This window comes from Amphiura filiformis, chromosome 12, assembly GCF_039555335.1.
Source record: "Amphiura filiformis chromosome 12, Afil_fr2py, whole genome shotgun sequence".
Lineage (NCBI taxonomy): Eukaryota > Metazoa > Echinodermata > Ophiuroidea > Amphilepidida > Amphiuridae > Amphiura > Amphiura filiformis.
Genome location: NC_092639.1, coordinates 63576322 through 63592664, shown reverse-complemented (window position 1 = coordinate 63592664; position 16343 = coordinate 63576322). Strand labels below are relative to the sequence as shown.

At 35.1% G+C, this 16343-nt stretch overlaps 1 protein-coding gene across 1 annotated transcript in view; it reads left to right on the top strand.

The window, feature by feature from the left end:
- The first annotated feature begins 12813 nt into the window (after positions 1–12813).
- LOC140166563 (cytochrome P450 1A1-like) overlaps positions 12814–16343 on the top strand; it is a 34612-nt gene continuing 31082 nt past the window's right edge. Inside the window, 1 exon segment of the mRNA XM_072190057.1 lies at positions 12814–12984. Within this exon segment, the coding sequence (XP_072046158.1) occupies positions 12825–12984 (160 nt within the window). The 5' untranslated portion in view covers positions 12814–12824.

The window sequence follows — 16343 nt, the reverse complement described above, 5'->3', positions numbered from 1 at the left end:
TACCTGACTACTATAAAAGACCAAAACTGATTACTTCGATTGCGAAATGGCAGCGTGGCGCAACGGCTTAGTCCTTCGACTGGTAATCTTTTGACTATTGATTGATGCGAAGGGTTCGAGTCCCCGTGGTGTTCGATTTTTTTTCTTTAAGTGTATTCAATTGTTGTTTTCTTTTTTCTTTTTTTTTTCTCACCGCAAAAGCGTATTTTATTATAAATAATATTCAGAAATGAGTTGTTTCAAATTGTTATATCACAATCTTTCTGATTCGTTCGGATAAGCCTATACTCAGCAAACGCAAGTTTTACAGAAAACATTTACATGTTGGGTTATATCATAAAGGGTACAGAACGTTTTAATAACATTCAAAAACATTTTGGAAAACATACTGCAAAACATTGTAATATTTTTTTAAAACTATATTTGTAGTGTTTTTGAATTATGAGACAAAAACGAGATTTTAGTCATAATTACGAAATGTGTGTAATTTAGCATAGGAGGTGTTTTCAGTGACCATTCCTAAATAATCCAACATCTTTATCAACAATTTTATTGTGATTCAAAGGGATATATATACTCCCAAATCGTGTGTAATATGAGCTCATACAACATTTTGTTTTTTAAGTTATGGGACAAAAATGACATTTTAGAGCAGTTTAGAGCCATAATTACGAAACGTGTGTTTTTAGCATAGGGGATGGTTTCAGTGACCACTTTAAATAAACCAATAAATAAACCAATTTGCATTAACAATTTTGTTATGATTTCAAATATAATCTCAGAGATCGTCTGCCGAATGCAAAATATTTCATCTAAGTTTCGTTTTTGTCTCATAACTCAAAAACGGAATGTCGTATGAGTTTCTCATTGCACACGATTTGAGAGTGGATAATATGCTTTGGAATCCTAACAAAATTGTTGATAAAGAAATTGGCTTTTAGGAAGTGGTCACTGCAATCACCCCTATGCTAAAATACACACATTTCGCAATTATAGCTCTAAACTGCTCTAAAATGTAGTTTTGTCCCATAACTCAAAAAACAGAATGTTGTATGATCTTCATATTTCACAGGATTTGGAAGTAGACCATGTACTTAGGAATCAAAATACAATTGTTGATAAAGAAATTGGTTTGTTCAGGGAGTGGACACTGAACCACCCCATACCCTAACATACACGCATTTAATGACATTTTATGCTATATCTTAAAACCGAGAAATCGTATCACGGCTCTAAGCTGCATGATTCCGAGTTGTTTAATTTATTTTTGAAATTAATATTTAAAGTTCACCTTCATAGCACTTGTCAGATAGGTGAACGAGCGTTACAAAACAGAAAAATGAGTTTTAATTAAATACTAAAACCGCATGTACGTTAAGATTGTAATGAAGTCAATAATAAACTACGACTATCTTCAGTAGATAGCATTAACTTGTTTTTGACATGATGTAACAACTATCTTCAGCAGATTTGTGCTGCACATTTTGTGTATGGGGTGTGTGTATAATGTGGTGGTGTGTGCGTGAGGTGTTGGGCGTGGGATGTATGTGGGGTAGGGCGGAGGGAGTTTGTAGGACTATTATAAGATCACATTTAAATCGGAAAGTATTTTATTTGGGGGCTTTTGGGAAAGAAAGAAAGAAATAATTAAATTAATTAATCAAACATAGAGAAAGAAAGGAAGAAAGAAAGACAGAAAAAATAAATCAAAAATGTATACTTCATGTATTTATAATAAGCAAATATTTTCACCGGGTTCACTGTCGCAAATAATAAATGAAACATAAAAGTAATACCGCCTGGGAATCGAACCCAGGACCTCATGTTTACAAGACCTATGCCTTAACCACTCGGCCACGTGAGCTTCGTGATTAAGCTACTTGCAATTTGAACCTATAAGCGGTCACTTCAAACTTTTCCACGTTCATGTTTTTATTTATTTCAAATGTCTTTCGTTCATTCATTCATTCATTCATTCATTCATTCATTCATTCATTCATTCATTCATTCATTTTTCTTTCCTTCTTTCTTTCTTTTTTCTTTCTTTCCTTTTTTTTTTTTTTTTTTTTTTCTTTCTTTCTTTATTTTTAATACAAAGAAAGAAAAAAAAGAAGCATTGAAAATAATGAATTCATAAATTAGCAATGATTCACGCAAACAAAACACGAATAGTCAAAGGGTGTAAAGTGTAAACCCATAATGGTAATCTGTAATGGTAAACTGCTGCATTGAATAGCGTGCATACTGAGCAGTTTGCCCTGCATTGATAGTAATATATACGTATAGATATTTATTTCAATTCAAAATGGCAAACTGTTAACAAATGTCATAAATGCGATCAATTTGTCATTCCTTTTGTATTCAAACATCCTCAATTGGTATAGCCAAGGTAAACGAACGTCACGCTCCATGAGATGCGGCTTAAAACCATAAAATGTCGATTTTGGACCATTTTGTCATTATGGTAAACTGATCCACTTTGCCATTTTGCACTATGCAGCTTTACACTTTCCCCGATACCTGACTACTATAAAAGACCAAAACTGATTACTTCGATTGCGAAATGGCAGCGTGGCGCAACGGCTTAGTCCTTCGACTGGTAATCTTTTGACTATTGATTGATGCGAAGGGTTCGAGTCCCCGTGGTGTTCGATTTTTTTTCTTTAAGTGTATTCAATTGTTGTTTTTTTTTTTTTTTTTTTCACCGCAAAAGCGTATTTTATTATAAATAATATTCAGAAATGAGTTGTTTCAAATTGTTATATCACAATCTTTCTGATTCGTTCGGATAAGCCTATACTCAGCAAACGCAAGTTTTACAGAAAACATTTACATGTTGGGTTATATCATAAAGGGTACAGAACGTTTTAATAACATTCAAAAACATTTTGGAAAACATACTGCAAAACATTGTAATATTTTTTTAAAACTATATTTGTAGTGTTTTTGAATTATGAGACAAAAACGAGATTTTAGTCATAATTACGAAATGTGTGTAATTTAGCATAGGAGGTGTTTTCAGTGACCATTCCCTAAATAATCCAACATCTTTATCAACAATTTTATTGTGATTCAAAGGGATATTATATACTCCCAAATCGTGTGCAATATGAAGCTCATACAACATTTTGTTTTTAAGTTATGGGACAAAAATGACATTTTAGAGCAGATTAGAGCCATAATTACGAAACGTGTGTAGTTTAGCATAGGGGATGTTTTCAGTGACCACTCCCTAAATAAACCAATTTCTTTATTAACAATTTTGTTATGATTTCAAAGCATATAATCCACTCTCAAATCGTGTGCAATATGAAGCTCATACGACATTCCGTTTTTTTTTTTTTTTTCAAAAACGAAATTTAGATGAAATATTTTGCATTCGGTAGAGACAATCAACGAAAAATGTCTTGGAACGCTTGCGTGTAAATAACGGAAAACTGTCACCCCTCTCCCCGTGCAATGTTGAGAAATACCAAAGTCTTCAGCGGTTTCCCGATGTGTTCCAACATTGATTGATGGGGAGAGGGGAAGGGTAAATAATTGTTGTAGATGTCATGCTTGTTCCCGGGCAAAATATACGTCATTTCCATGATCATGTGAAATTCTGCCCGGAATTTCAACAGAGTGTACCAAGCGTTCCAAGGACTTTTTTCGTAGATTGTAGCTGTAATTTTAGGTCATGTTAGAGAAATATATTTGCTAGAAGTTTGGAGAATAAATTAAATATTGGCTGGTTATTTTTCACACAGTGATGTTAACTAGGCAAGTGTCCGTTCTTCCAACATACATCATTTGTAGAGGTCACGCGTCAATGGTGAGAGCACTGTGTATTGTGTATAGGAAAACGGACAGTAACTGCAGTATGCATGACACGTGCCAATGGGAGTGCTCCCCTCATTTCTCAATCAGTGATACATACATGGTATATATATTGAAGAAACTTTGTGTTGGCATTGTTTGAGAACGATGCATACACACCCCTACGTATCTGTCTACATGTTATGATATATTAGCCACGGTATGGTAGTATATTGCGTTGCGTTGTTCTTTTTTAAACATTGAGTAATGTTTTTAACATGTTTTGAGAATTTGCAGATTTGGTTATACATTTCTTTACAAAGTGGTCATGGGTGTAACTTGCTGATGAATAAAGTTTGTGTTGGCATTGTTTGAGAACGATGCATACACACCCCTGCGTATGTCTACATGTTATGATATATTAGCCCCTGGGGTATATTGCGTTGCTCTGTTCCCCCCTTTTCTCAACATTGAGTATTTTTTTTAACATGTTTTGAGAATTTGCAGATTTGTTGTAAATCTCTTTAACATGTTTAACAAAGAGGGTCATTGGGTTTTAGCTGATGAAAAAGAGGGTCATTGGGTGTGAAGCTAATGAATGGAGCTGAACTTCATTGGGTGTAGAGTTTGCCTCAAAAACAGGCACATGACACGTAGACCTACCAATATATGGAAATACCCCCATCCCTCATTTCTCAATCAGTGTATATATAGGAGAAAGTTTGTGTTGGCATTGTTTGAGAACGATGCATACACACCCCTGCGTATGTCTAACATTGATATGGGGTATATTGCGTTGCTCTGTTCCGTTTTTTCTTAACATTGTATCTCACGCAATTGAATAATAATAATAACCATGTCCGATTGAACTGACACCAGTTTTTTTTTTCAGGAATAACTTGTTTAACATGTTTGATTGGTGTGGTATTTAATAAGTGTTGTGGCATGTACGGAATGTTAAAGGAGGATTTCGTGATCCTAGTATCCACTTTTTATGACATTTGTCAGTAGATATTCACGAAAAAAGCTTATTCCCAAAATTTCAGTTGATTCCCATTTTGCATTTGCGAGTTATGACTGAACAAGCAAGATACAAAGTAATAAAAAATAATTAAAACAATACTGAGTATCATTTGACTAATTTTGTTGCTCTGCTCACTTTTTTTACTCAACATTGTTCTATTTTTTGTTTAGAGTGTACAGGGTGTGCAGCTTTGTTGTCTAATAAAACACATTCTCCTGTGAAATTCAACATTAGATCCTCTAGAAATGACTACAATAATATTGATTGTTTAATGGCTTTTTATGACATAAATCTACAAAAAGGTAGATCTTATACTGCATTTTGTTGAGTATTCTTGTCCATACTCACTGGATACTGATGGGTACCAATCATTTTGATACACCCTGTATTTAGACGTAGCTGATTTTGAGTGTGTACTGTTAGTATTTGTTGATTTGAGCGTGTAGGCCTACTAGTCGTTTAACATGTATGATTGGTGTAAAAATGATGCAACACACACATGAACAAAATAGTAAGGTGTTTGAACTGTTTAAATTATTGTATTCATATTGGGTAACTATTTAATCAACATTGAGTACCATTTGCAATTTGTACTATTTTTGATGTATAGGCGTGGCTGATGTCGTTGAACATGATTGATTGGTGTGGTATTTTAGTATTGTGGGGTGCCTTTTTCGGAGATGTTAAGTTTAACTTTCGTAAACAAGCTCTCATATCATTTGTAATTCCGTTTGTAATGGGGCCCGGGGGGCACTTCCATAACAGATATGCATCATGTGCCTCGGAAAGACCCCTTTTTCAAACCGGCTTGTACCCAATGACCCCCTTTTTGTTTTATGGACTTACCTATTACCCAATGACCCCCTTAACAAAAATCATGTACTCAATGACCCCCAAATATTCTATTTCATGCTACCCAATGACCCCCCTTTTTAATTTAGGTGGTATTTGTATTCTCCTTAAGAAATAATGAGATTTCTCAAATTTTCAAGGTGGCCAAGTTGTTTTTTCGCAGTTTGGCACTTATTAATGTGTACTTAATAATACTCTTTTGGCAATCCTGTGTACCCAATGACTCCCATTTTACAATTTGTTACCCCAATGACCATGCTTTTTTCAAGGTTTCATACTGAATGACCCCATTTTCATTCAGGTTGTGTACTGAATGACCTGATATTTTTGTAATTGTACATTTGACCTGAATGCCCCCTACTTTTAACATGGTCGAGGCACATCCATGCCACTTTAGATAGGGAGTGCCTCCCCCGGGTAATGGGGAATAAGTTTCAGGTTTAGGTACTTGATGAATAGAGCCCATGCATTCGTCACATTATATTAGGTTATAGTTTTTATGCATGCAAAACCTTGGTCAATGAAGTGAGACGATTATATCTTCTACATGTAAATATCATGAAACTAACTTGTCTAAATATCAGATATATCGTTGCTATTTTGTGAAGGCATGTGACAGCATCTAGAAAGATGATATTTTGGCGATATATATCATGTAAATATCATATAGAAACTGACGATATTTGGACGAGATATATCTTCTAAGTATCATGAAGCTAGACTTATCTAACTATCAGATATATCGCCATTATTTTTGACGTGTTAGATCGCAACATCTAGAGAGACGATATTTTAGCGATATATAGCATGTACATATCATATAGAATCTAGCAATATGTTGACGATATAGTTAGACGATGTATATCTTCTAAATATCATGACGTTAGACTTTGGCGATATTATCATGTAAATATCATATAAAGAGTAGCAATATTTTGACGATATTTAAACGATATATATCTTTTAAATATCGTGTGAGCTAGATTTGTCTGTATATAATGATAGTTTCGCGATATATATCATGTAAATATGTATCGAAACACGATATTTGGATGATATATATCTTCTAAGTATCATGAAGCTAGACTTGTCTAACTATCAGATATATCGCCATTATTTTTGAAGTGAATTACAGCATCTATAGAAAGATGATATTTTGGCGATATATATCATGTAAATATCATAATAGAGAGTAGCAATATTTTGACGATATTTAGACGATATATGTCTTTTAAATATCATGTGAGCTAGATTTGTCTATATAATGATAGTTTGGCGGTATAATTATATCATGTAAATATCATATCGAAACTGACGATAGTTGAATGATATATATCTTCTAAATATCATGAAATTATATATATACCTGACGATATTTCTATGATATTTCTTGTTAAAGCAGAGGCTCACAAGATAGTCTCACAAGATATTTTCAAATAAGACTTGATAGTTGTTTGACGCTGCCATGATATTTTCAAAGAAACTTGATTGAAACCTTTATATGACCAGTTGGTTATAACAAAAAATTAGTATCATATTAAATATATTAAGGGATATACATGTATTCAAAACATGGCCTGGCCTGGCCTGGCTAGGCCAACTGAAAACCTGTGTTTTTTACCCGTAACACGCACAAAGTGGATTTTTTTGTTTTTTTTTTTGTTTGTTTTTTGAATGGAGGACCTGGATGAGCGACCCCTGTGTCCCGGCCCCTGTGTACGATCATGGAAATCAGGATGGAAATAGACTATCTGTTATTTCCATGGTACGATGTGCCTTAATAAATAATCGGCGAAATTATATTACCGGTAGTTTGAAAGCGAAAATATTTCATTAATAGACACAATTCTAATTTTAACACCAGAATATGTTTAAAAGATGTGGTTTTATCTGACATTACTGAAAAATGGAGTATCGAACGACTGCTTTCACCACGACTATGCATAACAATAAAAGTGCAGCTGCAGGTCAGTAGCGTTTTGAGTGAGTCCGTGGTAATGCAAACTGGCCTTCAGATATTCTTTATTACCAACTTCTATTATTATGCGGCATTAAATGTCGGCTCAGCGATAACAAAATTATAATGACAATTGCAATATATAATAATAATGCTAAATCTGTGTCAGAATGCTACATGAAAGACGACGTTTAACCTTAATAATTAAGAAAGCGATCAGATTGATGATTTTATATCTGTCATTGTTAGGTGAGATAATCCCACAGATTCAAGCAATTCCTACATTCAATCAGAGAAGATGAAAAGAGAGGAGATTTAGATTAAGCTGATTATCCCAATTATTGACTCCCACGTCAGCATTTGAAGTAAACATTTTTTTTACCTTTCGTTAGGGAGGCATAGGAGAGAAGGGGTCAAAAAGTCCGATTACGTTTGTAAAAAAAAGTAGTTAAAACATCGGTCAAAGTTGATCTTTTTTAAGGATTTAATATATAAATTTTAGTATTTTCTGAAGTACGATATTGACATTTTACAGTGGTTGCTTCGAAATAATTTCAAATCAATATAGAGTGCAGTACTCGAACCTGCAATTTGTAAGTTCATTTTAATCAGCTGTACCGCACCACCTTGATTGATTCTTTTTTATTTGAAAATCCAGCAAGTCATAATTTTTTTCGTGCCAAAAAGGTATGAAGAAAAATATTTTAAAATAAAATAGAATATTGGTTTCTTCCAAAAACGTGATCAATATCATTGCATGCATTGTTGCACTCCTCCACATCCCCATCCACCATAGCGACGGTCCTGTATCCTATGAATCCGGGTTGGAATTTTCGATATTTGAAAACTTACGTTAGAAGGGAGGGGGAGGGGGTTAGCCTTCTAACGAAAGGACTTTCGTTTATAGGGCTTCACCGAACTTTTGGGTTGTTCCCTCTGAAGAGAAAGTTTATCTGTTTTCAATTATTTTAAACCACTTAAGGGAAGGGGTATGAACGTTTGGACAGTATTTATTTTGGGACATTAGAGCACATCAGACATATCGAATTGCATTCTGAATACGAAGAATGTCCTTCTGATATCAAATAATTTTGATTTTTGAAATTCGCAATTTAATACACATTTTATGGCAAATCATTAAAAATTGATATTTTTAACCATGTTAACAGTACTCGAAGTAAACTTTACAAATCTGATGATTTATACTTAAAGTGTATGTATGTGGGATTAAAAGCCGACGATCAATTGAAAATTTTGACCTTTCGTATTGGAGATATGGATTTTTTCCCCAAAACGCTAAAAAAATTAGGTCTTTTTGGGAAAAAAATCCATATCTTCAATATGAAAGGTCAAAATTTTCAATTGACCGTCGGCAATTAAAAAAATTAAAATTATTTGATATCAGAATGACATTCTTCGTATTCAGAATGCAATTCGATATGTCTGATGTGCTCTAATGTCCTAAAATAAATACTGTCCAAACGTTCATACCCCTTCCCTTAATGATTTAGAACATGGCATGATTGTCCCTAATCCAAATGTTCCTAATTATGTCATGATTTATAGCTGTTGATTTCTTGGTTTTCAAATTCTAGGGAACATAAGACAGTTTAGAATTTGGGGATGTATTTTAACATGTTTAGAAAGACATAATTCAAGCATGGTGAATTTGGCCGGAGAATCGAAATTGCACAATCATTAGGTAAATTTTGCTTATTTTTCCGCATCGAGCTCATGAAATATAGTAATTTGAAACCATTTTTGGACATTCAAAAATTTGGTCAAAACATTGTTAATTTTGGACATTCGTTAGGCGTATTAGACCACATTTCGCTCTAAATTCATTTTTCTGCATTGACCACGTTTCATACCCGGGTGTCTTGGAGTAATTGGATACGATTTTGGACATTGAAAATGTTGAGTGTTTTGATGAATATTTTAAACTCATTTATCACAAACAATCAGCCTAATTTCTTTCATGAAGTTTTTAAAAGCTTTTCATTTGCATTTTGAAAGCAATTACTCGGATTATATCGGATTCTCTCATCGTAATCTCTTTAAAAGCTTTATCAATGCTCGGTGTTTAAACATAATAAAAGTTGGTGATAAAGAATACTTCAACTCCTGAATACCTTGAATTAAAAAAAAAAGCTTTTCATTAAAAAAAGGGAAGGACTTATATATAGCGACAACCTCGAAAGAAATTACTTTTGAGGTCCTCGCACAATATTCCTTCCAAAGACATTTTTCATTGAAAGATAAACAAGAATTCCTGAAAAAAATTGGTGTCAGTTCCAATTTACAATGTAATTATTATTGGCGATATATCATGTAAATATCATATAGAAACTGACGATATTTGAACAATATCTTCTAAATATAATGAAGCTAGACTTGTCTAAGGGGCCGTCCATAATTTTCCCCATTTTCACTTACGTACAAAGCGTACGTAAGAGGGAGGGAGGGGGTACAAATCCTGGGCATGTGTACGTAAGAAAAATGGCGATTTGTTTGAGCAATATAAAAATTGAAAGTGAAAAATTATGGTATTTTCCAATATTTTGTTCATAAGTTATAACCAATTGACCTAAAATTGTTCAATCTGTTTTAACAATTTCTTTAACATGCCGTACAAACAATGGTTTTCGCTTTAATTTTGAGTCTAATATGCAGAAGCACAGTGGTCCTATTTTACATTATGCTTAATTTATTTCATACCAAAAGTATTTTTTTATCTGCGCTATACGCTAGGATCGACATGTGGATTGTCACTGTTGCGACAAAAGACATGGAACCCATAGTTTAGTTGCAAGAACATACACCAAACATGCCAAAGAGATGTCCCTGGTCCCCCTATATATGATCCTGGGGTTCTAAGTGGAAAAGAGAGTATAGGATGTTCAATAGATTTTGGAGTGCATTAGTCATTTAGTTTAGATTCGGGCTGCATTTTAAGCTATATTTTAATTTATTGATGGCTTTCGTTTTCATGAAAATATGGTTTAAAAAAGAAGTTTTTTCAGCATTTCTCAACTTATCAGTAAAAACATTAATCATGTTAATCCAGAACCAACTGTCCTCCTGGAACACTAATACAATCCTAACCCTAAACATAATCGAACCTTTAACCTATAGACTCTAACCAAAACCCCAACCCAACATCTCAATTTTGCTATTAGTAGTCGTGGAAATCCTTCGTCATTTTATTTGTACGTAACTCGAGGGAGGGAGGGGGGTAAAAAGTTACGTACGCTTTGTACGTAAGTGAAAATGGCGAAAATTATGGACGGCCCCTAACTATCAGAAATATATCGCCATTATTTTTGACGTGTAAGATCGCAGCATCTAGAAAGACGATATTTTTGGCGATATATCATGTAAATATGATATAGACGATAGAATATCATGACGTTAGACTTGTCTAACTATCAGATATATCGCGCCATTATTTTTGAAAGGCATGACAGCATCTAGACTAAATGTGATACTTAGAAACTGATGATATTTGGACGATATATACCTTCTAAATATCATTAATCATGGTTGGAATTCGAAAGGTGGTTTAACTTAAACCGGTGCTAACTTAAACCTGGGTCTAACTAGTCCCGGCTTAAGCCTAAACCTAGGTTTAAGGTATTTTACGATTCCGAAAGCTCGGACTAGTTAGACCTGGGTTTAAACCTAGGTTTAAACCCGGTTTAGCTAAACCTAGGTTTAAACCACCTTTCGGAATTCCAACCCTAGAGTTTAAAGTTTATGACAGAATCTAGAAAGCTGATATTTCGGCTATATATATCATGTAAATATTATATCGAAACTGACGATATTTGGACGATATGTATATCTTCTAAGTACCATGAAGCTAGACTTTTCTAACTATCAGATATATCGCCATTATTTTAGAAGTGAATCACAGTATCTAGAAAGATGATATTTTGGCGATCATGATATCATGTAAATATCATATAGAGCGTACCAATATTTTGACGATATTTAGACGATCTTCTAAATATCATGTGAGATAGATTTGTTTGTATATAAAATTTATAATGATAGTTTGGCGACATCATGTATATTATAAATATCATATCGAAACTGACGATATTTGGACGATATAATTATGTCTTCTAAATATCATGAAGCTAGATTTATAACTGACGATATTTCTATGATATTTCTGGTAAAACCAGAGGTTCACAAGATATTTTCAAGTGAGACTTGATAGTTGTTTGACGCTCTGATGATATTTTCAAATGAGACTTGATAGTTGTTTGACACTGTCATGATAGTTTTAAGACGATAGTATCGATGATATTTGATATTTTGTGACGATATTTTTCAAAAAGACCAATCCTGCCCCTTTATGTAAAATGGGCACAGAAATTTGTCTCAAATATGAATGAATTTTAAGAAACATACGGGATATGATGAACCAATGACCTGACGCCATGATAGTAGGATCTATTAGTCGTTTTATATACAATGTATATACCGTGTTGTCATAATACCAATATTTGACATAATATATAACAAGTAATATTTAGTATTGTAAATATGCAGTTCATATGCACAAACGAACACTGATCTTTATGATATTCAGGTTGTTGTACATCTCATATAACATGTCATATAGGAGGTCATATGTGTTGACCTTCTCCTATTGTATTTGTTCATCTGTGTATGGAGAGGATTAGCGCCATTAAAACTCCATCAGTATTTGGGCGTAGTTCAGTGAACTCACCAGATTGCTATTCCAAGTACTTTGATAAATACAGATAATATGTATTAATGGGTCGGGGCGATTGCATTGAAAAACTAATAAATTATTCATAACAGTTACGTAATCAATCGATAGTGCGGACACTTTTCATTTACAAACCACCAAAATTCGTAATCTTTTAGCGTTGGAAAAGAAACCACGTGAATAGAGTGTCATAGCCCTGGCTTACACCTAGAGAAGGTCGAGGAGGGTTAATAGAATAATACAATAGAGATTCCGCAGGTAATCCCGTCGCATCTATTCATAGATGTACAAATGGATGAACAAATGGACTATGTATGAATAATTGCAGAAGTGACACAACTGCCTGAATTTTCAATACACCTCAACGGCTATTTACAGAGCCATCATATCACATGAATTAATCTTGAGTGTTCGCCACATTCTGTACCCATACTCTCATCACCATCACCATGATATTTGATTTTGTGGAGACCATCTTTACAACCAGCAGTGGAACTATTACCGTGGCATTGCTTACCATTCTCGCATCACTTATTTATTGGAATGTGCGAAGACCAAGCGGGATGCCACCCGGACCTACGGGACTGCCTATTTTGGGAAATTTGCTAGGTAAGTTCATCGTTGACGCAGGTATATTCTAGAATGATGAGAAAGATCACTTAATGTATGCTAAAAACTTAGGACACATAAGGGGTTGTGCAGTAATTATGAGCCCTGGTGGAAGGGTAGACTGCGGAACTCAGTCCTCAATGATAGTCAGTCATTTATCTTTTGGTCGTTATATGACTATCATTTGAGGGACTGAGTTGTTATAATATATCTTCCGAGGTGCAATTTCAGACAATAGCTGGGGATTAGTGGGGCAGAGGTTATCTATTGAATCCTTTCATGACCACTGAAGGAGCAAGGCGCGGTATTGGTTATTATCGCAATTAGCGCAATTTTGCTATTACTGTTATTAGCGTTATGTTAGTGTATAAGGCTATGGGAATTAGCGCTAATTGCAGTGCTAATAGGAAAATGCGTTAATTGCGATAATAGCCAGAACATTTTTTATTAGTAGCAAAGCATTAGCAAATCATGCTATTAGCGCTACTATCGCTAATAACGAATAGTTAGCAGTATTTTGCTAGTTATGCTAAAAGAAAATACTAAGGAGACGCGCTATTAGCGCTAATAGCGCTAATAGCGCTAATAACGAATAGGTAGCAGTGTTTTTGCTAGTTATGCTAATAAGAAAATACTACGGGGGACGCGCTATTAGCGCTAATAGCGCTAATAACGAATAGTTAGCAATGTTTTGCTAGTTATGCTAATAAGAAAATACTAAGGGGACGCGCTATTAGCGCTAATAGCGCTAATAGCGCTAATAACGAATAGTTAGCAATGTTTTGCTAGTTATGCTAATAAGAAAATACTAAGGGGACGCGCTATTAGCGCTAATAGCGCTAATAACGAATAGTTAGCAGTATTTTGCTAGTTATGCTAATAAGAAAATACTAAGAAGACGCGCTATTAGCGCTAATAGCGCTAATAACGAATAGGTAGCAGTGTTTTTGCTAGTTATGCTAATAAGAAAATACTAAGGGGACGCGCTATTAGCGCTAATAGCGCTAATAACGAATAGTTAGCAATGTTTTGCTAGTTATGCTAATAAGAAAATACTAAGGGGACGCGCTATTAGCGCTAATAGCGCTAATAGCGCTAATAACGAATAGTTAGCAATGTTTTGCTAGTTATGCTAATAAGAAAATACTAAGGGGACGCGCTATTAGCGCTAATAGCGCTAATAACGAATAGTTAGCAGTATTTTGCTAGTTATGCTAATAAGAAAATACTAAGAAGACGCGCTATTAGCGCTAATAGCGCTAATAACGAATAGGTAGCAGTGTTTTTGCTAGTTATGCTAATAAGAAAATACTAAGGGGACGTGCTATTAGCGCTAATAGCGCTAATAGCGCTAATAACGAATAGTTAGCAATGTTTTGCTAGTTATGCTAATAAGAAAATACTAAGGGGACGCGCTATTAGCGCTAGCGCTAATAGCGCTAATAACGAATAGTTAGCAGTATTTTGCTAGTTATGCTAATAAGAAAATACTAAGGGGACGCGCTATTAGCGCTAATAGCGCCAATAGCGCTAATAACGAATAGTTAGCAATGTTTTGCTAGTTATGCTAATAAGAAAATACTAAGGTGACGCGCTATTAGCGCTAATAGCGCTAATAGCGCTAATAACGAATAGTTAGCAGTATTTTGCTAGTTATGCTAATAAGAAAATACTAAGAAGACGCGCTATTAGCGCTAATAGCGCTAATAACGAATAGGTAGCAGTGTTTTTGCTCGATCTGCTAATAAGAAAATACCATGGGGACGCGCTATTAGCGCTAATAGCGCTAATAGCGCTAATAACGAATAGTTAGCAATGTTTTGCTAGTTATGCTAATAAGAAAATACTACGGGGACGCGCTATTAGCGCTAATAGCGCTAATAGCGCTAATAACGAATAGTTAGCAGTATTTTGCTAGTTATGCTAATAAGAAAATACTAAGGAGACGCGCTATTAGCGCTAATAGCGCTAATAACGAATAGTTAGCAGTGTTTTGCTAGTTATGCTAATAAGAAAATACTAAGGGGACGTGCTATTAGCGCTAATAGCGCTAATAGCGCTAATAACGAATAGTTAGCAGTGTTTTGCTAGTTATGCTAATAAGAAAATACTAAGGGGACACGCTATTAGCGCTAATAGCGCTAATAGCGCTAATAACGAATAGTTAGCAGTGTTTTGCTAGTTATGCTAATAAGAAAATACTAAGGGGACGCGCTATTAGCGCTAATAGCGCTAATAACGAATAGTTAGCAGTGTTTTGCTAGTTATGCTAATAAGAAAATACTAAGGAGACGCGCTAATAGCGCTAATAGTGCGAATAACGAATAGTTAGCGGTGTTTTTGCTAGTTATGCTAATAAGAAACTACTAAGGAGACGCGCTATTAGCGCTAATAGCGCTAATAACGAATAGTTAGCAGTGTTTTTGCTAGTTATGCTAATAAGGAAATACTAAGGTGACACGCTATTAGCGCTAATAGCGATTAATAACACGTAATATGCAATTGTGCTAAATTTGAAAATATTCTAACTTTTGGGAAAGCGCGCTATTAGCGCTAATAGCGAGTAATAGCACGTCATATGCAATTATGCTAAATTTAAAAAAGATTCTAAGGCTACGGAAAGCGCGCTATAATAGCGAGTAATAGCACGTCATATGTAATTGTGCTAAATTAAAAAAAAAATTAACTCTAGGGAAAGGGCGCTATTAGCGCTAATAACGCTATTACCGCTAATAGCGAGTAATAGCACGTCATATGCAATTGTGCTAAATTTATATTGGAACTCACTTGGAGTGTTTAGTTGTCGTATGGGAGGCTCCGGCCTCAGGCCTGTCGGCCCTACGGCCTTGGTGTTTTTTGTTGGTGGTGCGGACAGCGGTCACCATAACTTTCTTGCCCTGCGGTTCCCTTTTATATTGGAACTCACTTGGTGTGATTACTTGTCGTATGGGAGTCTCCGGCCTCGGGCCTGCCGGTCCCGCGGCCTTGATGTTTTTTGTTGTTGGTGGGGCCAGTGGTCACACTGGCTTTGTTGCCCTGCGGGCCCTTTATATTGGAACTCACTTGGAGTGTTTAGTTGTCGTATGGGAGTCTCCGGCATCAGGCCTGCCGGCCCTGCGGCCTTAATATTTTTGTTGATGGTGGGGACAGCGGTCACACTAGCTTTCTTGATTTGCGGGGCCCTTTTTTATTGGAACTCACTTGGAGTGTTTAGTTGTCGTATGGAGTCACCGGCCTCAGGCCTGCCGGCCCTGCGGCCTTGATGTTTTTTGTTGATGTTGGGGACAGGGGTCACACTAAGTTTCTTGCCCTGCGGAGCCCATTTATTTTGGAACTCACTTGGAGTGTTTAGTTCTCGT